Source organism: Dendrobium catenatum, unplaced genomic scaffold, assembly GCF_001605985.2.
Source record: "Dendrobium catenatum unplaced genomic scaffold, ASM160598v2 fragScaff_scaffold_1670, whole genome shotgun sequence".
Taxonomy (NCBI): Eukaryota; Viridiplantae; Streptophyta; class Magnoliopsida; order Asparagales; family Orchidaceae; genus Dendrobium; species Dendrobium catenatum.
In genome coordinates this window covers 233,541-259,543 of record NW_021320132.1, presented here as the reverse complement: position 1 = coordinate 259,543, position 26,003 = coordinate 233,541, and the positions used below count along the sequence as shown (strand labels likewise).

Here is a 26,003-nt window from a genome sequence, read left to right as displayed (position 1 = left end):
CTATTTTGAAAATAGTTAAAATCACAATACTTTCTACTAACTTGAATCAACAATAAAAAAATTACTCTTTTATTTACAAATCATACTTCTCATATCAAAATTTCACATATGAAGCTCGTATTAATTTCAAAAAATAACATTGATTTCTTAAGGCGTATATATGCATATGCTACATGACCATTCCTTCCATCGAACGTGCGAGCACTGTTGAAAAAGACATACACACACCTGAATGATATTTTGTTCTATCATTTATAGTAAAAATGATTTATATGTTTATAACACTTTGCAGTGTGAATACTAGGCATATAATAACACTGCACATTATTCAAAATGAAATAAAAATACAAACAAACATCTGCATGTTAAAATAATCAGAAGAGATGTTTATAAGTAGCATAGATATAAATATAGATATATAGTGGCTTTGAAGAATTGCTATATTTCAATTGGAATATTTTTAACTTTTCATTTTAACTATCAATTAAAATTAGAATTATATTAAACTAAATAATGATACACTTATTTCGTGTACCTTTAATAGTGTACTTCACATCAATTACCTATGATGAAAACAAGTTTGAAAAAAAAAAATGAAATAATCATATAAGCAAAAGAAGAAGAAAAAATTATCATAATCCCCTTGGGCCCGCTAATCTAATACACAAATAAACAAGGCAGATTCATATACAATGAGTTCTTTATACAACAAGTTTCATGAATATAAACTTTTCATTGTGTATACATGTTCTCTTACAACCTGTAAACTCCTCTTCTTTGAAATAGACATCAACAAAAGCTAGGCCAGCTAAAAAGACTTACGAACAAATGAATTTCATCTTTCACCAAATATAATTTCTTATTAATATAAAACAAAGAATGTATTCGTCCTGTACCTATGAAAAAATTATTAGGTCTGATCACCTTACAGAGAGATGCATCCAGATTTCTCTCTGTCTACAGTAAAAGCGCAGCTGCTACAGTGACTGTGCTTTGACTACGCTTTACTGTAGATAGAGAAAAATCAGGATGTATTTCTATGTAAGGTGACCGGACCTAATAATTCGTTGTTCCTATAAGAGAAAGTAAAGCAATGGCATAGACACAACCTAGAAATACTCAAAATCCATGTATCCAGTGCAATTTTGTTTGTCTTTGCCTCCACGTTCATTGGTAGACTTCTTTTTGGCATTCACCTGCTTGTTTGAAAACTGCCCAAATTCCGCAGGTTGAGGTATGTGAGGAGGCTGCATGCTTCTCACCAATGCCCAACTAACACCTGCAAAGAAAGGATGTTGCTTTATCTCAGTTGCTCCTCTGCGATATGCTATCCTCCTTTGTGGATCCTTAACAAGGAGGCCTCGAATGAGATCTCGTGTGCTGCTGCTCACCACTGGCTCATCAGGGAATCTTAATGGCTGACCAACAACATTGTAGAGGGTAGCTCCATTTCCTGAACCTTTGAAAGGGTCGTTCCATAGATCAATTCATAGATGAAGATGCCAAAGGTCCACCAATCCACTGCACTGCCATGGCCCTCTCCACGTATGATCTCAGGGGCGAGGTACTCATTCGTCCCAACAAAGGACATGGAGCGAGCATTCGTCGGCTCGGCCATTAGCTCTGGCAAAGCCCCTGCAGCAAGGCCAAAATCTGATTTTGACTTGCGGTTCCTTAGAGGCAGGATTCGGGGGAAGAATGCAGTTGGCTGGAGGCATCCCTGCACAGCTCTATTTCCATCAAGCATCCCTCGCAGATCATCAGAGCTTCTTCCTGGTACAGAGGAAGACTTGACAAGTGTAGGGCTGACGGTGCATCTGAGCGAAAGATCAAAGTCCGAGAGCATAATGTGACCCTCTTCTCTTACTAGCACATTCTCAGGCTTTAAATCTCTGTATACGATACCGAGCACATGCAAGTACTCGAGCGCAAGCAGAATTTCTGAAGCATAAAAACTGAAACATGTGCAATAGAAAGAGGTGGCATGTTAATGTTATTATATATAACACAGAGGCGGTGGTGGTCAGGGAATGACTGATGGAATCACGGAAGTAGAAAGTGTAGTAATCGAGCAATGCTTGCATATATTTGTTTAATAAATAACTAAATGACCCTATTCATATGGTTGAGCTTTGAAGCTTTTAAATAAGGGTTGTTTGGTTGGCTAAAAAAAGAATGTAATGTTAAAGAAATGCACTGTAAAAGAAATACTTTAGAGTCATTTGGATGAATGTACAGTAAAAGAAAATAAATGATTTTTTTGTTTGGTTTGAAATAATGAATATAGTGTAAAGTTTAAAAATGGTGGCGGTCGGTAGAGGAGGTGGTGGCGGTGATGGTGGTGATAATGGTGGTGTCCGGCACCAACGGTGGCTGTGGCGGCCGGCAGCTGGTGGTGGCAAAGATCGGCGGCAGGTGGTGGTGGCCGGCAGTAGTAGACGGTGGGGGTGTCAGCGGTGGTTGCGGGTAGTGGGTGGTGGCGGGGGTGGTGGGCAGTGCTAAAGCGAGTTTGCATGGGGTGTAAATGGTTCACGCTCAAAACTGGGCGAGTTTGGTTTACTTCAAAAATAAACTAAAATAGTTTTCACTACATTGCATTATAATATTGAAACCCACATTCAAAAGGAGAGGACTGGTTTTTTTTTCTTTAGTCACTCCAAGAGTTTCCTAAGAAATGAGCATATACGTGAAAAGGTTGGAGTAGCTCCAGTAGAAGATAAGATTAGAGAGAGTCGTCTTAGATGGTTTGGTCACATAAAATGGCGGCCTTCCAATGACCCGGTTAGGAGAGTAGAGGTATTAGATTTGACTTATGTGAAGAAAGGTAGAGGCAGACCTAAAAAGACTTGGTTAGAAAATATTAGGAATGATCTTTCTTTATTAGATTTAAATGAGAATTTGACTTTTAATAGGATAAAATAGAGAAAAAGGATTCATGTAGCCGACCCCACGTAGTGGGATAAAGGCTTGATGTTGTTGTTATAGTCACTCCAAGAGTTTGCTGTAGGGTAAATATGGCCATCTTCGAATAGGATTGAAGCACTAGTCTAAAGCATGGCTCGAAGAACAATTATAATATCTTATAGATTCAAGCATCTTTGAAGATGATCTATCACAATTGAAGCTTCAAAGCTTATAAATATGAATCGATCATCTTTATAGATACATGTAGCCATGATCGATGATTATGGTTTCAAACTTCAGTAGTTAGGATTTATGCTGAAGTTTATGGAGAAAAAATTCAAAATAATCCTTCAACTAAAAGCAAGTAGGGGCGGAACCCAACTGTGTTGAGGGTGGGTGGGCAAATGGCCACCCTCAAAATAAATGTTAAGTTCATACGAAGGGCTGTTTTGTAATTCCCGCTTATGTCTTTCTCAACATAGATCACGTTGTCCGCAGTCTGCCCCTGCCTACATACTGATCGTCGATTCAGGCATTCTGACTTCAGAGAGCAGCGAAGCCAAGGTGCACAACTTGAATCTGTTTGTGGATTTTTTTAAGTCCACAAATCATTTATCAATTCTTTGTTAATTTATTAAGCAACTGATTTTGCTCTCATAACAAAATGAACATTGTTTAATGCCATAAATTTAGTTTTCTTTAAGAAATCTTAACAAAAGTATATCTAAAATCAAAATGTTTGTTTATGTTATTGCTAAGAAGAAAGAAATATGGACTATTTGTTTGGATTTAAGCTCTTTGCAGCAACTATCGGTATCTCTGTATGATTTTCCTAATAGCATTAATGCTGATATTTTTATGTAAAAATATCATAATGTTATTTCATATAATACTATTAAGAAGTACCAACAATAAAGAGTTTCTTACAAATTAGCATAAATTTCATAATTCAGTATAAGGCAATAGCAAAATAATTTTATAACGAAGATTTAGGGGAAAAATTTTTCAATTTGCCAGGAAAATAAGAAAACAAAATGTTTATAAAATAAAATTATTTGCTACCAAAGTACCCAAATCTTCAAAGCACCCCTTTTTACATGTTTTATTGAATCTTTTCTCCATTTCTTTGTCTTGAATTTGGGTGATAAACTTGGTTGACTAGTTTAGCAAGACATATAAACGAAGTATAAGAACGTATGAATCTTTTAAAAGTTCAAAAGGGAAGTAAATGTTGATTGCTACTCCAATGCAGAATAGCTTATGAAGATATTTAGTGGAGCTACACTTTAACTTTTTGGGTAATTAGTGATTTTTATTGATTTCATTTGTTAGTCTCACATGCTTCTAAACTCTATATAAGAATAATTTCATAGTATTGATGTTCTGAGAAAATTTTGACGTTAAAGTTACTCCTATTTTCTAGAATATAAGTAATGGAACATTATTTAAAGAGGAAATAACATATAGAGATTGTTATTAATAATCTTCTTGTAAATCCTGGTCTTCGACCTTCAATATGAAGTTATGATGTGAATTAGAGAGATAAAATTAGAAGATCATATTTGTTGAAGGAACACCCCATCAACCAAAAAGACATAATTTCCTTCAAACATTAATTGGAAATGTAGCACGTCGATTTAATTCAAAAATATATTGAGGAATATCCTGGTTGATTAGAATACATCGTGTAAAAAGACGTATTTTATCTTTACTGCTACATGTTCAATCCCCAAGGACAAATTATTATAGGCCAAGGTGGTGGAAACTCGTTTTTTGAAAAATGTTTCAGAAATTGGAAGGGAAAAGAAAATCTATTAATATATGTTCAAGAGCATAATGGTGTACACAATAAAGATAGACAAAAATATGCATATTTAATGAAAAGTTAAAGAACATAATCTTTCTGCTTTATAGTTGAGCAAAAAGACCATAAGAAAAAAAGATTATAAGATTATGTTGACTGCAACAATTGATTGTGTTCAATTTTTCTTATGTCAAATATTATCATTCCATGGGCATAACAAGTCATCTAGAGTAGATAATCAAGAAAATTATTTGGACCTATTCAATTTTCTTACTCATAATGATGAAATTAAGAGAGTTACATCAACATATGCAACATCAAATTTAAAGTTAATTCCACCAAAGGTTCAAAAATAAAATTTTTTTTTAGAGAAGTTTGCAATCATTTGGTTACTACATTCGGCCAACAATTCATTAATAGACTTAGGCAGCTCAACATTAATCAATTCCTAGTATTACCTTCATGCTGTCAGAATGTTCCCCTGGTGCATATGCTGCTGACCAAGTGGGAGATCCGGAAGGAGTCTTTTGTTATCAAAGGATGGAGAGTACAATTCACTTCAAATGAGATTGCTCTTATGTTTGGACTGCCCAACAAAGGTGCTAAATTTGTGCCGGGAAGCATAGTTTAAAATTGCGCAATTAGAGGCGTGCCTTTTCGTAATTTAGCCCCCAAGAACCTCATTTCCTAAGTAATTTTAGGTCCAGGTGAGGCTTACGCCTCATGGTCATTGAGGCGTGCCTCTAAGGCACTATTGCGCAATTACTTGTGAGGCGCACGCCTCTTGAAACCGGGTCCCACATACTTAAATTTCTACTTAAAATGCCTTACTTCATCTATTCTTACATTCGGCTATCCTGAACTGAACGGAACTTCTCCTGTAAGCCTAATTCCTTTCGCAAATCCTTCGCTCTGGTTCCCTTTATGCCGCCTCTCCTACCTGCACCACCTCACGCCTGTGAGTTTATAGGGTCCGGCCGCCCTCTACAAGCACTCCACTATTAGTTTTAGGTTTTTTTTAGTTTAAGAAAAAAAATTTCAAGTTATAGAAAATCTAGAGTTTTCTATTTTTTGAGATTTTTTATATATTTTTGCATTTGTGCATTAAGAAACATAGTTAGGGGAAAGGAAAAGACAAATACGTCATTTCGGCGTGACCCTTCTTGGAAATACAACGTGCAAGTTGATGTAGGAGGCGGCGAGAAGACATGTGTATTTAAAATATAATTTTGTTGATAAGATGGTGAAGGGAGAAGTTACTCGCATGAAGGAACACTTATCCGACTCACATAAGCATATAGCACCTTGTGCGAATGTGCCAGATAAAGTGGAAGAAATTACTGATTACATGAAGAAGAGTACCACGGCCAAACATTTACAATATGAGCAATTTGATGAAAGGGTCGAACATGGTGCTTACTATAGGAGCGAGAGTGGAAAGAGCTCTTCCTCCGCTATGCATAATAGAGGTGCGCGAGGTCCTATGAACCAATATATGGTTAATGCAGGAGAGGATAGAGGACAAGCACAGATGATGCCTGCGGCTAGTACCAGAGAGGGTCGACGTTTGGTTTGCATGGACATTGGAAGATTTTTTTTGAGAATGTCATTCCATTTAATGTTGCGACATCGTCGACCTACTTCAATATGTTGTGATCTGTAGGGTTGTATGAGAGAGGGTTGAAGGTACCTTCCATGTACGAATTACGAACATGGATTTTGAAGGAGAAGCTGCAGAACACAGAGCAGAGTATTGATGAGATTAAACAGACATGAAGTGAGAGTGGTGTTACCATTATATCAGATGGATGGTCTGACATGAAGAGCAGGAGCTTGATTAATATCCTTGTAAACAATCCCTACGGCACGGTGGTTTTACGATCCATTGAAGCTTTAGATGAGGTTAAAAATGCTGAATTCATTTTCAATTTACTAGATGGGATTGTTGAGGAGATTGGGGAGAAATTGGTTGTTCAGGTGGTGACTGACAATGCCAGTACATACAAAGCAGCTGGTCAGATATTGATGGAGAAGAGGAAACACCTCTATTGGACCCCTGCGCAGCACACTGTTTCGATTTTATATTGGAGGAACTTGGTGATTTATCTCAACACAAGAGCGTCTTTTTTAGGACGAAGAAGACCATAAAGTTCATCTACAACCACTCATGGGTATTAGCACTAATGAGAAAGTTTTCAAAGAAGAAAATCATTCGCCCTGCTACCACTAGGTTCGTTATTAGACCTTTCATGCATTACATATTAAATTTTTCACTACAATTCCTAATGCAAGTTTATTCTACAGGTTTGCCACATCTTATTTAATACTGCAAAGCCTGCTGGATGTGTGACAACCTCTTGAAGCAATGTTTACATCAACACAATGACTTAATTCTGAGGGGGGCAAGAAACCTCAGGGGAAGAAAATACAAAGGCTAATTTTAAATGATAAATTTTGGGCAAGTATGACCTATACCATATTGAGCACGAGACCCTTGGTACAAGTTTTATGTTTAGTGGATGCCGAGAAGAAACCAGCCATGGGTTTTATATATAATGTAATGGATGAGGCAAAGGAGTTGATTACACATAACTTGGGAGGAGAGGAGGCAAGTTATAGAGAAATTTGGGATATTATTGATGCTCGGTGGGAGGTCCAGTTACACTATTATCTACATGAAGCGGCGCATTATCTCAATCCTCAATTTCAACATTCAGAGAGGAAATCCTCAAAACCGAAGGTGAAGCTTGGCTTGTATCATTGCATGGAACGACTAATACCAGACCAGACCATCAGGGAGCTTGCAGATTTAGAACTTGTTCTATTTCGAAATAGGGAGGGATTTTTTGGTCTGCAAGCAGCAAAATCTACTATTGTCAAACACTCTCAAGGTATACTTATTTTTGCAAAGTATATGTACATGCATAACACTTTAATATATTCTGATTATCATTTTTCTTCTTGAAAATAGTTGAATGGTGGATCCAATTTGGTTTCCACCCCTGAGTTATAGAGTTTTGCGGTTAGAATTTTGGGCATCACTTGTTTTTCCTCTAGGTGTGAGCAAAACTGGAGTACATATAGTCAAGTGCAAACAAAGAGAATAAATCAACTTTCAACACTCACAATAAACTCCCTTATTTATATTATGCACAATAAGAGGTTGAGAGATAGGAGGTTGAGGAACAAGGGGTTGAAGGATAATGAGGATTCGTTGATGTATGATGATGTGGCATCTAATAATAAATGGTTCATAGCTGACGAGACATATTTGTCATTATTAGATTTGCTGCTAGAGGATCTAAGTGTGGATGTCTTGAGGGGCGAAGTAGATCTAGTGGGCACATCCACTAATACCACACCACACACATCCACTAGTTCTGCAGCACAACAACAAAATAAAGGTATTCCACAACTTCTTATATGCTATTACATTATATATATATATATATATATATATATATCAAGTGGGCAATTAACATGACAATAATCATTCTTATTGAACATGGAAGAGATAAGTGAGTAACATTGAAGATGATGAAGATATGACATTCATAGATACAATTGGAGAAACATTCCATTGAAGACCCATTTAGTGATGGGACATTATTGAATTTTATATGTTCTTTCTTATTTGTACTTTGGGAGTTTTGATAAACTTATATTTTATGATTTTGTACTTTGAATTATACTATGCGATGCATATAATGCAACTATTTTATTATTTTCTACTAATTTCACTTATCATTTAGATGTACTTATTGTATGATAGACTCTTACTGTTATCTACCTGCTAAAACCCTTAAATTCTCATTTACGCAATTCTTCGTCTGTGAGGCTTACGCCTCACACCGTCTCGAGGCTTACACCTTGCCTCACGGACGAAAAACGCCATGAGGCTTATTTACGCAATTTTAAACCTTGTCGGAAAGTGTCTGAATAAATGGGAAAATAATAAATGATATTAGGCATGAGATTGAAAGTCTGGATGTTTTTACTCTGTCAGAAGATCTTGTGAAGAAATTCATAATTTAGTTACTATCAAACCTTTTTTTTTCCTATGGAAAACTTTCGAACATCTACTACAATCCTTAATGTTGCTAAGAATATAAATGATTTTTTAACTTACAACTGGCTAGCATCCATTAGGAAATTCCTTGTGATGGAATTAAATGTCATTGCCAAAAAGCATTCCATAGGAAGCCTACTGGGTTACATTAATGGATTTGTAATTATTGTAATTGTGAGTCAATGACCCATGCGGATTAATTAGAGTTCAATTTCTCTTATGTCAAAGATTATCATTCATTCTAATATAATCACTAGTAAAACAACATGTGAATAAAGTGAAATAGACAAAAATACATGTTATGATATGGGAATACATGCTAGTATATAATAGAAATGCTAATGCTATCACAAACATGACAATTAATATCAATTAGCAGTGATATAAAATTTTTGTTGTTGCTTATGCATCAGTTAGATATCTCACCTCACTTGGGATTCGTTCTTGTTGTTTTCTTCTTTTGTACACTACCTACAACATATAATTCTTTATTTGCACATGTAAAAAAAAGTAAAGGAACAAAATATATAAATATCTTACTACTTTACCTCAGCTAAATTCCTCCTCATTAAATAGTAATCTTTTCTATGTTTCTTTCCTATTTCAAGCAGTCTACCATCATGAACTCGGACATAACTAACTGATTTCAGCAACATTAATTTCAAAAATTATTCTTCCCTTCAGCTAACTTGACAATAGTCTTACCCCTTTTTTCTATTGATTTTCACATTCAACATTCAAAATGATTGACAGAAATCCACAATTTATGCATTCCTGCATTCAGAAATTCCTCACTAATTTGCTTGCACACACTCTTATAGAAAATATTGCTTGAGAAATACTATTATTTCCTTTCTATATCCCTCATTACTTGAGAAAGAAATACCTGAACTGCAGCTTCTCCTACGCTAATTGTTGATTCAGCACTTAGTTTCTCCCCCATCTAGCAGCCGAATCCTCTACTATTACCCAGCTTGCTTGCCCGCTGCTTCAATTCCAGGTGATGGGCAGTGAAAGGAATGAAGGGAGCTTATAAGGTCTACTAGTGCTTTACCATAATATATAATATTATTATAAGATAGTGCATTCTCCACTACAATTCCACTAACATTCTAGCTATCTAAGCTCCATCCAGCCCATGCATGTCGGATACGTATACATAGACATTTAAGATATATTTATACCAAAATTACTCAAAATTAAATATCGAATTTGATGAAAATATTTTTGATATTTTCTACGTGTGAGAACATAAGGGAAATTTGTATGCTTACCTTTTGAACAAAATTTCGAGTATTATAGCACTTCTCTTAGAACATTATCATATGTTTTATCTAAATCAATAAATATTATATGTAGATCCTCCTTATTCTCTCTAACTTTTCCGTCAACTCTCTCAATAAATAAATAGCTTCCATAGTAGACCTACCCGGCATGATAAAGTTTAACCACACCAAAATGAAAAATCAACATCCAAAATTTATTTCTAAAACCAAACAGATTCTGAATTTAACAAATTTATGATTAAGATGGTTATATTGTAATAATAATGCCAACAACACAAATTCCCAAAATTAAGTAGGTCTAAATTAATCAAATTGGTTTAAAAAAGAAACTAGTTAGGTCCTTTATTCCCCACAAATGTAGATGATGTGCGTGGATCAGGCGCCCTAGAGTACACAATAAAATTGAGGCTGATCCGTCCTTGACACATCTCTGCAAGCATGTGGTGGTATCCAATTGAGGTTGGGCATGCCAACATTGTAGAGTTTGTTCGTTTAGGCTTGAAGTTCCTAGATTTCATGCGGTCTCTGTAGACCTTCAAGTCACGAGCCATTCTCACCATTAACCTATCGGTGCCTTTTTTGATAGCCTTTAATTTGATCTGAAAGCATTCTCTAGAAAATGAAAATTTTTTATACATCAAATCCATGGAACTCATGGTGTCAAGAGCTTCAGATGGTATTATTTCATTCAACGAATGATGACATAATTGACAATAACACTCATTAAGCCATCGTTGTTGGCCCCCAAATAGGACCCAGCCTAGGCAAGTCTTCGGTGGGAGATTGTCATACCACCTTTCAAATACGGAGAGGGTGCTGATTTAGACCATTCAATTTTCACATGTATTTGAAGGGTTATAGTACAAAGGGCTAAATGCCCCTCCTATAATCTATAAATAGGCCTTATATAGATTTTAGAAATCTAAAAAAAAAAGTAAAATCCTTGAATCATGGATAATTCTAGAGGTTTGGTCATTGCCTGAAGTGCTAGCTAGTAGTCTTAGGTTTTTCTGGATCCATCATGTTATGTTTTCTTCATATTGCCAACTTCCCCCTTATTCTAGGAGAGAGAATGTTATGACCATCTACACTTGTTTACTGACTTCAGTTCACCTCATTGCCTCGCATTCATGATTCAGGACTTTTCAATTTTACAAGTGCTTCTCCAAGTTTGGGGAAGGATGAACCTCTATAATTCAAGACTAAACTTAGTAGAAACTATTTCAATTGGGTTAGGCCACAAATTTTTCCTTTCCAAATTTCCAAAAAAATAAATCATGTCACACAACATTGCATTCGTACTTCTTTGACTGTGTACCGAATTATCATTTAAAGCCAAAGCAATAAGTTTTCTTTTCACCTTCATGATATTAATTAATGATGTATATAACTTAAGTAGTTCAACAATGCTTATGCCCGCGTGTAATTGTTGTAAAGCTGAATAAAGTACATTTATATGGTTAGATTTAAAATGGAAAAAAAGAAAACATCACCTGTCATTAAATACCAAATATGCATTGCTAGTAGAACTGTGCAACAGGAAAACTGATGCAATTATTTTAGCTGATAAAATTCTCTAGCCTCTGATGATCATTATTATGTCAAAATCGAATAGTGAAAGCAAAGGGATAGGGAAAAAACTTACCGAGCAGCTTTTTCACTGAAATACTTATTGGGTTGCTTTTGCCGGAGAGAGTGGAGATTACCACCACTACAATACTCCATCACCAGGCAACAGAATTTGTCAGTCTCAAAATGAGAATAAAGCGTTGGCAAAAAGGGGTGATCAAGAAGGCCAAGGATCTCCCTTTCAGTATGCGCTCGGACCAGCTTATTCCTACTGATAAGAGAAGCCCTGTCCATAACTTTCATTGCAAAGTATGCACCAGTGTCCTTAAGTTCAACAAGATAAACACTGCCGATGTCACCAAAACCCAAGCGCTTGATTAGTTTGAAATGACCAAGTCCAAGAGGTGGATCTCTTGAACTAGCTAGTTGGATTGCCTCCCAACCACTATCATAACCAGTATGTCGCTTGACAGGAGCAGTCCCAGAAGAGAAGCTATTCAAGTTGTCACTTTGTGGACTGCCACAGCTACTTCGAGTGGTAGTCGTACCATCATCAATGGTATTTGCATCACTTTGCTTCATGAATGATTTTAAGTTTATTGTTGAAGTTGATGCAGTTTCCAAACTAGGGCTGAGACAGGGGTTACGGTAAAGGTCTAAAGTTGAACTCGGGTTCTTTGCCAAATTAGTTCCATCCTCACTTGCGGTAAACATTTTTTTCTTGTTGTTTGATACTTTTGAAGTGTTTTCAATTTTTAGAGGAGCTTTAGGATGAAGGTTCGGAAAGGGATCAGAGCCTCCTAATGAAGAGGAAAATTTCTCTGAAGTGGCGCTATCCACAATCAGTGGGTCTAATTTGACTTGGTTGCTCGATGCTTTTCCATACTTTGTTTCTAAACTTGTAGGAGGTTTAGAACTTGGACAACGACTAGGGTACAAGGTTTGGCTAGAAGGTAAGCAATCTGATAAATAGCAAACATCCTGAGACGGATTCTTGGATAAACAAGTGGAAGCCCCATTTGTTGGATCGAATGTTGCCTTTTCACCCAATTCAGTTCCAGATTTTCCTTCAGAAGTAGCAGTTGCTCTAGCACTTGACATAATATTGTGCAAGCAGGGTCCAGATATATGGACTGGACTCATATCTATCTCAAGGTTAGTGATAGAGAACTGGATTTTCTTGTTATTTTATAAGTTCTTATCTGTTGAAATCGCATTCATCAGAAAGCCCAACAATAAAAAAAATGTATTAGAAAAGGAAAACAATGTCAGTTGTACTTAAATGTTATACCAGAAAATGTGAATTCAAACTTTGAGTGATATGCGATTCATATGTTTACTAGCTAGCAACAATGGCCTATGCGAAATTATTAGGTGCGGAGTGCGGATGGGAGAACCGTCCGCACAAGCACTAGGTACCCAGCGGTACCGAGTGCAGGTACTGAGCTGGGTACCCACCAATGAGGTGACGTTGCGCATTTTTATTGGTCTCCGGACACCGTCCTCACTCCGCACCTAATAATTTCTCATATGCTTGACCCTGATTTAAACATTAGAAATATAAGCTGTCTCAGAAGAATGCAAAAACTTCGAGCCCTTATGCCAAAGTATTTCGAGACATGAAACTGCCCTGAAGTCAGAAATATTGGAAGATTGATACAATAGTATAAAAAGTTCAAGCATTCTTTAGCCTCATGCCAACATGAATAGTCTAAATATACTTCTACAAAAAATCACAGCACGGTGAATAAATGTAGAAATAATTTATGGAGGATCAATCTAGTGAGTGGAATTATAGCCTGACATCCTCTTCCATAAACGTAGCATCAACCGAATATCAGCCGAAGGGGTCCATTCCAAATAATTCAAAATGCCACCCAAATACTAAAAAATCAAAATTTTCAAAAATTACAAAATCCAAAATACTTAAAATTGAAATTATCCATTAAATCACTTAAAGCAAAATTCATCCACCCTCTGCAGCAATTTGTCGGGCAGTCGGGGTGAACAAATTAGAATTTACTTCAGCTCACATAGAGCTAATGTCTAATCAAAAATATTACTATGAACCATTCTCAAATAATCTCCTACTAGTAAGGATGTGGTACGTGTCCTCTGACCGACAGTTTTGCTGCCAAAGGACACTGCTGGATAAACGATTATGACCCAGGGCCCTCTGAACCGAGTGGTTTCGCCACCAAATGGCACCGCTAAATTACGGTTATGGCCAGAACCAATACATTCCTTAGTGACATCAAATCCTTGAGATATGAATCAATATGATATGATCGATAGGGCACAAAGCTTTTTGTTAGCTAAGGTGGATTCAAATTGACCCCTTAGCCAAATACACTCCCAGGTCTACAAGGTACCCTTAGACGAAGCAACCCATTACTGCCGACAAGGTTCCTCCTGTCAGTTTGGGTGGACTACCTCCTCTTACTAAGTAGACCAGGGACCACGATGACCTGGGATGACGGAACCATGGGATCTTGATCGGGTCCATCATCCATTCCCCCACCATCCGCTTTAAGTGCAAGATAGCGAATTTTCCAATTTTAAATATCAACCGCTTTTCAATTTCCAAGCCCGTGCTGTTACTATATGTTAGATACCGCGTATCTCTATGTATCTGGTCGACAACTAGCCTTAATCGAAAGTTCTCTCTCATTACGGGAAGGGGTAATTAACTATAGGGGCTTGAGCCTATAGGAAACTAGAACTCAGATCATAAAGTCCTCGCAAAATGAGGGCGAAATCTCTTGGTAGTTTCTTACAAACCCATGTTTTCCCAAAATTTACCCCGAAACTTAATCCGTTAAAACTCTCCCCTAAGAAGCAGCGGGGAAGGCCTGGGCCGAATTTTCGAAGCCCTCATATCAATATTTGATTAAGAGCATGATGCTCGACAAAAATGTAAAGTTCCATCTTTCTAGAGTACCAAAAAAATATGAAGATTTTACCCTAACAAATTCTATATGCACTAAGCATTTCTTGCACCATCTTCTCAATCAACATTTTTTGAAAATACAAGTATTAATAAAGCTGATAAGGGCAGACATTCACAATTTTAAGATAGATAAAATTCGTTAATATGAATCTACACTATGACTAGATAACATTCATTGAAATTGTTGCAGCCAAAGTGCATAGAAGGAAAGAGAGTTCAACATGAATTGTAATATGCGTGTCTTACCATATAAAATCCATTGTTAAGTCCTCATAATTAGACACAATTGGATTCAACAGTTGTACCCATTAGATTCTCAACTTCACGTTTGCACCTTGAATGGGAAGAACATATCAATCAAAATGAAACAAATGTCTTTGAATATAGATTGGTAAGTTTGAATGCAACCCAGTGCATTGGTGAATGTCTCCATTTCCAGCATAACATGTTAAAGAACATTGATAGAATGATGGTCCATTCTAGTTCTGAACCAATCTGCTTTGAATAAAATTATGATTAGAGTCACTATTGATCAAAAATTGAACTTCTTGATTTCACATTTTTCAAACTTGTCATAGTGTTCTCGGCATGGGTTGATACATGAATACATTGAAGCTAAAATCCATATTGGGGTTTGAACCAATTGAACAAGGGATGAAGCTGATAATTCTTTGAGGGGTTTTTTATCATCATTGGCCACCATAAAAGTGAGCAATTTGAAATTACGATTGTGAGCACGGTGACAACTTCTAGTCACAATGAAAACAAACTTCTTTGGATTTCCTTTCAACTAGTAGCGATGTTGCTAGTAGCGATGTTGCTAAGCTTTGAATTGGAATAACCGGTTTTGTTGTTGATGTATCGGTCACTCACAAGTGAACCGGAGTAGGAAGTAGCTGTAGAAATGTTTTTATGGAATTCGGGATGGGAAGACACAATACGAACGTAGAATAACTATCATGAACAATTTTATCTTCCATTTAATTTTACAAATTTAAATGCTTGTGGAAAGCATTGAGGTTGTAATGCTCATACTTCTCTTCTAATATCTGGTTGTAACCCTGGCTCAAATCAACTTTGAAGAAAGGAAGTTGTAATACTTAAAATTTGATTCAAAAGTACTTTGAAGTGATTAGAAATCTTTCACTAATTTTATTTGCTCTAATTTTGCTAACTCACTCTGACGAATATGATACAATGAAGGGATAAATTACTAAAGAATAATTTCTTTAATAGAACCTCAATAATTCAACTACTTATTCAAATTCAATCACTAATACTAACTTGGTGATCAGCCATCCTTATGTACTAAAGCAATTAAAAACCAATGTTTTTCTGATCAATATGGTAAGAGAAGAATTTCTTTACTTTGAAAATCCATCCTTGTGGATTATCACCATTTAAATGTGGCATATTTATTGAAATAATTTCTAAATGAGGGAAAAGTATAGCTAAGGAATGGGTATTATTGATGACAAAGCATGGCAAACTGACGCCAATCCTTCCCCCTCCCACACCTGCTGCCCCCATCCCCGCCCCTGCTTATGTAGAATGAGATGGTTGGTCCCAATTGCTTCCCAGTTTAAACAATCAACATGTAGTATGATTCAAGAGCAAGGTAATAGTAGGAATATGCTCCTCCATCTTGCTTATTCATGTCAAGAAGTCATCCATTGTCAGTGTAGTTGAGCGTGTACACTTTGTCATGGTTGTTGAACCAATCAAAAAGAGATGCTTGAAACAACAAGCTAACATGAAAGAAGAAAAATCAACAATGAACAACACCGATTATTATAGACAGAGGGAATCTCAAAAGAGAGCCATGATAGGACACTAGATCCCATTCGAGTATTTCAAGCTGCTCCAACAATAGTAAAATAAAAAACATAGAACAAGATATAAAACTAAAGAGGAAAAGCATAATAGTGAAGAAAAATGGGGTGCAAGAGAAAATGGCGATCATTCTTCAAACCCTTTACACACCAGATATCTATAATTATTTATAAGAAAGTACAAGTCCGCTTATTGCAACATATTCCAAGAATCAAGACTCCCTTACAAAACTAACTATTTACCACATTCAATAGTTTCCTCCCAGCAAATTATACAATTGTTTATTATTTGAGATACAAGCTTGAGTTCATTCAACCATTCAATATGCTAAGAAGCTGTGGAATTAACACCATGCTTTAATGAGATGTTTAATTTACAAAAAGTCCTCTAAATTTTTTATTTTGTAGTGTTACCTAATCCTATGTTGCAAAATTAAATTAAAATGTTAGGCATTCAGCTTGCATTAAAAGAAATAATGAGATAATAACAATTAAGTGATAAATATTTCATGAAGTATTCATACCTTGAAATTAAAAATTCTATCAAGATATTCTAATACAATTTATATTTGGATAGGACTACTTTTATTGCACGCGTCATTGATATCATGCATCACGTGCTATTCCTAAACACAAGTAAATTGAAAATATAAATACAACTAAACTGTTAGACAAATTGACAAACAATTTAGTTGAATTATACTTCTACATGTCTAACAACTTAGTTATATTATCTAATTATTTATTTGTATTTTTCTTTTAAACCTAGTTGTATTTAGCAATAAATGTGATAGTTGAAATTAAAAAATACGTTATGGTTGAAATTAGTCATATCCTGATATAAAACAGATCAAAATATCTTGACATAATTTTTTCCCTTGAAGTTATGATATCCTTTAACAAATCTGAATTCCATTAAAAGTACCTAAATATGAGGGAATCGCTAGCAAAAAATCTGTCAAGGCATTAATGTAAAACATTGAAAATAAAACTTAAGTCACAGGAAAAATGATAATACTAAAGATGAAAGAAAATGAGGTCTGGTATATCATCTCAGGTACCCTTCTATTAAATAACAGACAAGCATTGAAATATAACGTTACTCATCAAAATGGAGAGAAATATAAAAAATAATTGAGTTATATGAAAATAGAGTAAAAGCTATTTAGATGTGTGAACAAACTGAATCAAACTGATGTAGATTCCCTCAATCAGAAACAAACAAACAATAAAATTCTCAACAGTCAATTTCATGAAAGTATAGCATAACCACAAAACAATTGCGTATCAATGAAGGAATGAGGAGCTAACCAGCATCTCTAGTTCTCTACATACTTGAAGTCGGAAACTGAATTGGAAATTTCTACGATAATCCAGATTCTTTCATTTCCACCTTCCTACGCAGCCAAAAATAACTCAATCTAAAGCCCTCCTCCACAGTAACAGATCGCCAGATCTCTCCAGGTTTTGGGAACCAGAGAGTTTCTAGCCCAAACCCATAAACGAAACCAAAAGGTCTCGAGGATTCTTGGTACTGGCCGAGGACAGCGCGAAGGAGAGAGAAAGAACAGAGTAGAAAACTTAAAAAAATCATCATAAATAATTGTTTTTGATGAATTGGCTAAATTTAAGCAATGAGAGGTATCGATTTCTAGAAGAGAGGAGACGACGTGCGTAAGGGGTGAGAGAGAGAGAGAGAGAGGACACATAGGGGTGGACGTGCGAAATGAGAGAATTGAAATGATTTTTTTTTTTTCTCGTTCTTGCTAGATTCGGTGCCTATTATACAAATAAAAAAACGCAAGCAAAAAACTAAAACCAGAGAACTTACATGCAGACCACTTTAATTTGAGAAGAATTGGCAGTGCCATGTGGATAATTAAGATTATTTTCGGAAAGAATCACAAATCACATTTTATTTGAATATACATAAAATTGAAGAAAAACTTCAATGTTTTATTTCTTAAGGAAATATGCCCTATAATTCTCTTCATATCCAATACTCTGACTTTGGATCGCATATTAGTTATTTTTAATCCATCATATTTAATCAAATTTTGATCAAGATTGAGATCAAATGAGATAAAAATTTAATCCATATGAGATAAAATTTGATCCATAATTGAACATTCTTCGAATTCTAATCAAATATTAATCAATCTTATTTGAAAAAGAAATTATCAATGTTCGAAAACGAAATTATTCAAAAAATATAAAATAATAGAATGACATATTCAAATAAGGTTGTTTGAATGTTTGACATAATATAGCAAATTTAAAGAATGGTTAGAACAAACAACACATCAAACTCAATTATAACATCAAATAATAATGAAATAGGGTTAAAATAGGTTCAAATAAGATTGATATAACAAAGAGGGATCATAGCATACATAATACAACAAAATATAGCTACAATATAGTTTACTAATATGAGTGATAGAAACATAGCAAACATGTCATATTATAGAACAATATAATAATAATATTTTAAGAATTATAATTGATACATGAAAAAAAAAAAAGTTATGAAAGTGATTGCTAGTAACTTGATTATGGACTTTAACTCCTCATTTATTATACCTATGTTGAACCACATCCTTCTCCCTTTTCTTAGGCCTTCTAATTTTTTTGGACAACTACTCATAAGATCCACCCATGGAGGTGATAAGACATGTGTTCTTATTTCACGCATCTTATTTTCTATCTGGATATACGTTTTTAGCCAATGCAGCTAACCATACTTTGTGTATATAACTTTTAACATAAGGAATAATAACAAGCATCTCAGTCCTAAGTTGTTGCCAATATATGTTTGCATGGTATTGAAGGCACATAATATCAATAATTCAAGATGTACGCAAGGTCATGTAGTTCAATTTAATTGACAGGGTATATAATCATGCTTTAAGCCTTATTTACAAGTTTCCCTCATGCTTCTTCTATTTTCTTCATTAAAATATTTTTTTGCTTGTTGCAATATTTGTCTATCAAAGAACCATTTTTTGCATTGTTTCCCTTAAAAGATCTAATAATATAGTCATAAGATTGGACTGTGCACCATGTTGTTCAAGCTCATAGAAATGTCATTTGTCATTAAGTTTATTAATTTTATGGAAAAGTATGAGCTCATCACTCAAAGTCAATTCTTATGCTAACACAGATTTTATCGAAATTCCTAAAAAATGGAACTCTTCTATTTGTCTTGGAAGTCAAAGTGACACTCTTCATGACAATTATTGATTTAAAACTTTATTACGATTTTCATTACAACATTATGAGTACAATCTCTATAGTGCGCCTGCAAAAAAAAAAGGCTGATAAAACATTGACATTAATATTGTGTTTATTAGAAATAAACACCAACTTCTCCATTGTGCCTATTAACCCCATCAACAAATTCATAAAATACAATCATAAATCATTATTTTCTAGGACAATGATTATAAAAGCTACAGGATAAATTTGAGTATTAGAATATTGTGTCATGGCCATAAGCAAAGGTCATCCATAGTTTGTATTCAAGAATATTTCATCCACGTACACTTAACATTGGATGTCATGCATTGTTGCATTCTTGACTACAAGCACCCAAAAAGAAATATACATGCTTTAAATGTCCATCACTGTATTGTTATTGTGTAGCATAACCAAATCAAACGATAGCTTCTAAAAGGATGCTTTGATAAATCAAAGCATCCTGCTTTACTTTATTTGTCAAATCATACTTGACTTCATATTAAGATTAGTGGATATAAGCTTATCTTTGATTATATATACAATGAGTCACAAGAAAGTTTGTTGTTGGTCTTTAGATCTTATGTCTAATGTATAAATATTTTCTAATGTATGGCTCATTATCTCAAACATACTTGAATTTAAAATTTTTTTCTCATAACCTCCTCAAGTATTTGACTGAAGGGAAACATATGTATTATACTTTTTTATTTGATTTCTTCGCCATAAACATAAAGTTCTTACTTTGACCTCTATCACTTTATTATTTGATTCGGCACGTATACTTGTCGATATTAAGTGGGTTTGTTATTTTTATATATCAAAGAAAACATAAGCATTATTTAGGATAGATAGAGCATTAAACATTTTCATAATTCAAAAGTGCACTCCACATCCCCCATCAAGTTTTTGGCACCGTTGCCGGTGAAGCATTCCACTTTTTATACAATTTAACTATATTGTTGAATTAATTGCATAGTTAGACCTACTTATATCTTTTAGTTTTTTTTTTCATTGTTTTGAATGCTAATTTTATATTTTTTGTTATATGAATTATAGTCATAGAAAGGAACTTTTGTCGATTGATCTTAAATTTGAAAGAACCCTTTCTAAAATTTTTAAAATATATATATTTTAAAAATGATTGAAGCTATTGGACACCTCTGTCTTAGACAGAGGTGGGTGAGAGGAGATTGATGGGTTTTAAGTTAAAGGATGATGCCAATGAGAAGATTAGATTAATTTAGGATAAATTGAGAGTAGCACAATATACATAAAGAAAATATTATGATCTGAAGCATATGGTGGTTGAGTTTCATTTTATATTTTGAAGGTTAGACCTATGAAGGTTTTGTGTCGATTTGGTAGGGAAAGAAAGTCGAGCCTAAGATATATTGGGCTTTTCAAGTTAATCAATACAATTGGAAAATCTTCCTACAAGTTATTACTCCCATATATTATGTCTAATGTACATTATATATTCTATGTATTTTTTCTAAGAAAATTAGTTACTGATCATAAGCACATAGTTCCTAAGAATGAAGTTAAGATATAACATGACTTGACTTATAGATTGGAACCCGAGCATATTTTTGCTTATGATGTGAGACATCTCAAGAGTAAGTAGATCCCTATGGATAAAGTTCATTTGGAACACAAATCAAATAGAGAGGCTACATGGGAGAAAGAGGATGAGATGTGATAGCTCTATCCATGTATATTTAATTGCAAGCTAGTGGTGAATGTTCATGATGATGTTATTCTAAGGATGGAAGAATGTAATTACTACTTATAAAATAATTGGACTAACTATGCTAACTTGATTTAGATCTAGTAAAACTTGCATGTTTATTTAGTATTTATTACTTTTCTATGAATTTTTTAAGTTATTTTTATGCCTAGTTTAGTCACCAAAATTTTGTGGTTTGATTTTGAAAGAAATTCCTTTCAAATAGATCATTGGAATTAAATCAACTATTACAAAGACAACATGATGCAACTTGCTTCAATATAACGATATACATGGGGTTGGGTTTTGGCAGCATGTTTGTAGATTAAACCACTATAAGTATTTATTTCCTTCTTCTATGTGATTTCCTCTTTCTACTTCCTCATAAAGTCACTTTAACACAATAATTTCTCTCCCTTAAACCTTCAAAATGTTTGAATTACTTATTTTATTGGAGAAATATATTTTCACCATTCACAATGGGACTAGATCACTATAATTAATAATTGACTTGAGGTTACGATAAATTTTGGAGATCCATGACTAGAGCATCAAGAAGTGGCGGAATAAGAGAACCTAAGAACTCTAAAAGGTAGAATCAAGGTCACTAGAATGGAGGATCCAAAAACACAAAGATGTAGAATTTAGACCATCAGGGCAACACATCTTTGAACACCAATGAAAAAAATTTACATAATTATAAAATACTATAATAATTGATTAGAGGCATTATGTAGCAATTATTTCTCTAAAATTTTTACAAATTTGCACTTCATAATGTGAAAAAAATAGGATAACTAAGATATAATTAAATTTTATAAAAAATTCTACCATCATATTTCTTATTCTTATCAACAATGAATGTTATGAAATCTACCCTTTTAGTTTAGAAAAGAACTAGACGATCTCACTTGTGGGATAACATGATTAATTGGGCCAACCAAAGTGGTATTGAACCGGTACTTAGGACTGCACTGAAACCTGCAATCGAAGACCCGCACGCAAGAACAAGGAAAAAATAGAGGAACAGGAAAAGTATATTATGTGTATATCCCTTTCTGATTTCTATAACAGTATATATATGACTAAGGCAGATTCATAAGCTAAATAAAAATAATTCTAGTGATAGCTAATAGAAAGTAGTGCTGCTAATTAACAAAAGTAGTGACTAGGATAACTAATTCTGCAAACAACGACTAAGAGAAGGAAGTGGAGCATATGAGGTGGTGGTCCTGCGGGTAGGCGGAAGTGTAAGATGCGTCCAATTGTCTTGCGTACATCCTTCTTAAGTTGTACCACATAAGTTGCCCCATCCATGGAAAATTCAGGTTCCACCTGAATATTTTCATTAAAAGGGTCATCTGACGGGTGGTATGGGAAAATGTCAGCAACATTAAAGATTTTAGGAGTATGCAAATGATTGGGAAGGTCGATAACATAAGCATTATCATTAATATGCTTGAGAATGGGGATGGTTCCAAACTTATAAGGATTGAGCTTGTGAGCTTGGAGTGAGTGCCTGTAGGGAAACATTCCTTGCAAAGTCTAATCATCACAAGATCTCCAGGTTTGAAGGTAACATGTTGTTGATGGATGTTAGATGCCTATTTGTAATTGGAATTGGAGGTGATGAGCTTAGTGCAGACTTCATCAAGAATGGTTTGTCAATGATCTGCAAGGGCATTTGTTAATTTGTTAGAACATTTAGGGAGAACATCAATATCAAACAAGTGATTAGGAGCCTTTATATAAACAATAGTGAATGGACACTTCCCGTTGATCTATTGAGCATGGAGTTATAAACAAACTCCACTTGGCTAAGAGAACTCTCCCATTGCTTCAGATAATCTTGGACAAGGCACCGCAATAGTTTGCCTAATGTTCGGTTTACAACTTTAGTTTGGCCATCAGAGTGAGGATAGTACCTGAAGCTAAGATTTATGAGGTATGGACACATTTCCACTGATCACGACAAATATAGCAAACAAATTTGACATCACGATCGAAGGTAATGCTCCGGGGAAGGTCATGTAGATGAATAACTTCACTGAAAAATAAGCGTGCGATATTAAATGCATCAATGGTTTTCTTACAGGGAATGAAATGCTCCTTTTTTTAAAAGCGATTGACAATGACCATGATGGAATTGGCACCCTATTGTGTTCTCGACAAGCCTAAAATAAAATCAATACTAATGTCTTCCCAAACATAATCAAGAATTGGTAATGGTGTATAAAGCCCAATATTTTATTTTCTTCCCTTGAATTCTTGACATATGGCGCATTGCTCGACAAAATGGGATATGTATTTATGAAGCTCAACAAAAAAAGGGATTTAAGCTACAAGATTATTTTTTCTTGACCTAAATGGGTGGCTAGACTGCCAGCATGTGCCTCTTTGATTGGCTGATGTCTGATGGAGGAATCAGGTATACGTAGGGCATTACCTTTAAAGAGAAATCCAAGGTGGAGGGAGAAATCTTAGACATGTTACATTGTGAGGCGTTGCTTCTAGACCGTGGCAAAATTAGGGTTAGAGAAATAAAATTCCTTCAGGCATTCAAGACTGGTTATCTCAGTTTCGAGCTGAGTTATAAGGGTGATTCGCCACTAAGTGCATCGACCACACGTTTATGATTTCATTATTTGTGTTTCAGGACAAACGTGAATTTCTATAAGAACAGGATTTATCGAGCATGCATTCGGCTTATGGTTTTGTTACTATTAATAAATTATAGAGCACGGCGATCACTGCATAACACAAAAATCCTGATGTAGGAGGTAATGCTCCCAGTGCTTGAGAGCACGCACAACTGCATAAAGTTCCTATTTGTATACATTCCATTTATGCCTAGCAGTGCTTACTTTTTCGCTAAAGTACTCCACTGATTGTCCTAATTGGGACAGAACTTCACCAATGCCGACCATTGATGCATCATTGTCCACCTAAAAGGGAAGTTTAAAGTTTGGTAGAGTAAGCATTGGCATCAAACTGAGGGCTTGTTTCATAGTTTCCCAACTGTGTTGGCATTCATCATTCCATGACAATTATATGGCCTTGAGGCAATCGGTGATCGGGGCCATAATTATATTGAACCCTTATATAAATCATCTATAGAAATTAACGAGACTGTGGAAGCTGAGGACATCGGACAAAGTTCGGGGAATTGGCCAATCTGGAATGGCTACAATTTTATTAGGATCAGTCCTTCCGCTCATACAATAAAATTGAGGAAATATACTTTCGTGTTGGAAATTTCACATTTTGAGCAGTTCAAATATAGTTTATTATCACGCGGACTTTTTAAAATTAATGTGAGATGATTTAAGTGTTCCTGAAAGGATTTACAATAAATCAAAATATCGTCTAAGTATATGACACAAAATTGATTGAGGTAACCCTTAAGGAATTTGTTTATCAATCGCATGAAGGTTGTCAGAGTGTTGCATAGACCAAATGTCATTACCCACCATTCGAAGAGTTCTTGGCGGGTTTTGAAGGCAATTTTTTATTCGTCATGGGGCCTAATGCAGATCTGATGGTATCCATTGTGAAGATCACTACGGGAAAACATGTGATTACCGTCGGAGGTTTCGACAGATTTTTATTCGTCAGTAAGTACGGCGTTTGTACTGTCATATTCTACGACGGACGCATGACTGAAGCACAATGGTGTTATTTCCGACGAAAAAGTCATCGGTAGTTTTCTGACGCACAATACGCCGGTGTAGACGTCAGACTATAGAAGCATTTCATTCTAAGCGGCGCATTTTACAATGGAAAATAGACGGCGGATAAGACATCGACCATTTTAAACTCAACAAATTATAACCAGCACAAAAGACGCCGGAAACAGTTCTGGTGTACAATCCGCCGACACTTTCACTAGCGAAAGCCCTATTTTCGAACCCGAGCTCGTCTGGCTACTTATTTGTTTTTGTTATTTCTTTCGCATCTCCACTCTGCTCTCGTCACCCCACCCTAGATCACCATCGCCGAGGCTTCCGGACTTCCACAAGATGTCGCTGACGATCACTGCTTCCATCGCCGGCGAAAGGACACAGGTTTGGCGAAAATTGACCGTTAGTTTTGGGAATTTTTGGTTGCTTTTCTTAATATAAATTTTCATAGGATGATAATGACTTTTGTTTTAAAGGTTGGAGTAGTTCATCCGGTGTGAAGCCCCTTTCAATCTAATTTGCCGAAGTTCGTTGCCTCAATTGTCGATTTCGTTCATTGTAAGATTTTACTTCTTCTAATTTGTTATTAGACATTTACTAGAGGATGTGCTTTGGTGTTTGCTTTTGCTTAAGATATTTTTTATGTTGATAAATAAAGAGCGAAGAAGGGGAGAAAGAGAGGGAGAGAGAGAGAGGTTAAAAGGCAAAAATTTCATTAGATGAATCCTTTTTCGTCATTGTGTCCGATTAAAAATAAAAAACTCATTTAAATCTAATAAAGAAAGACCATTTCTAATATTTTCTAATCAAGTCTTTTTTGGTCTACGTCTATCTTTCTTAACATAAGCCAAATTTAATACCTCAACTTTCCTAACTGGCGGCCAGGTCATCAGATGGCCTCCGTTTAATGTGACCGAACCATCTAAGGCTGCTCTCTCTAATC

At 35.1% G+C, this 26,003-nt stretch overlaps 1 protein-coding gene across 1 annotated transcript; it reads right to left on the bottom strand.

Moving 5' to 3' along the window:
- Positions 1–669: 669 nt before the first annotated feature.
- On the bottom strand, positions 670–18,110 carry LOC110115840 (serine/threonine-protein kinase RHS3-like). The gene is given in 4 exon segments (XM_020849227.2): positions 670–1,471; positions 1,474–1,955; positions 11,709–12,834; positions 17,726–18,110. Coding segments are annotated over 3 exon segments (1,911 nt in total). The 5' UTR covers positions 12,776–12,834; positions 17,726–18,110; the 3' UTR covers positions 670–1,109.
- Positions 18,111–26,003: the final 7,893 nt, after the last annotated feature.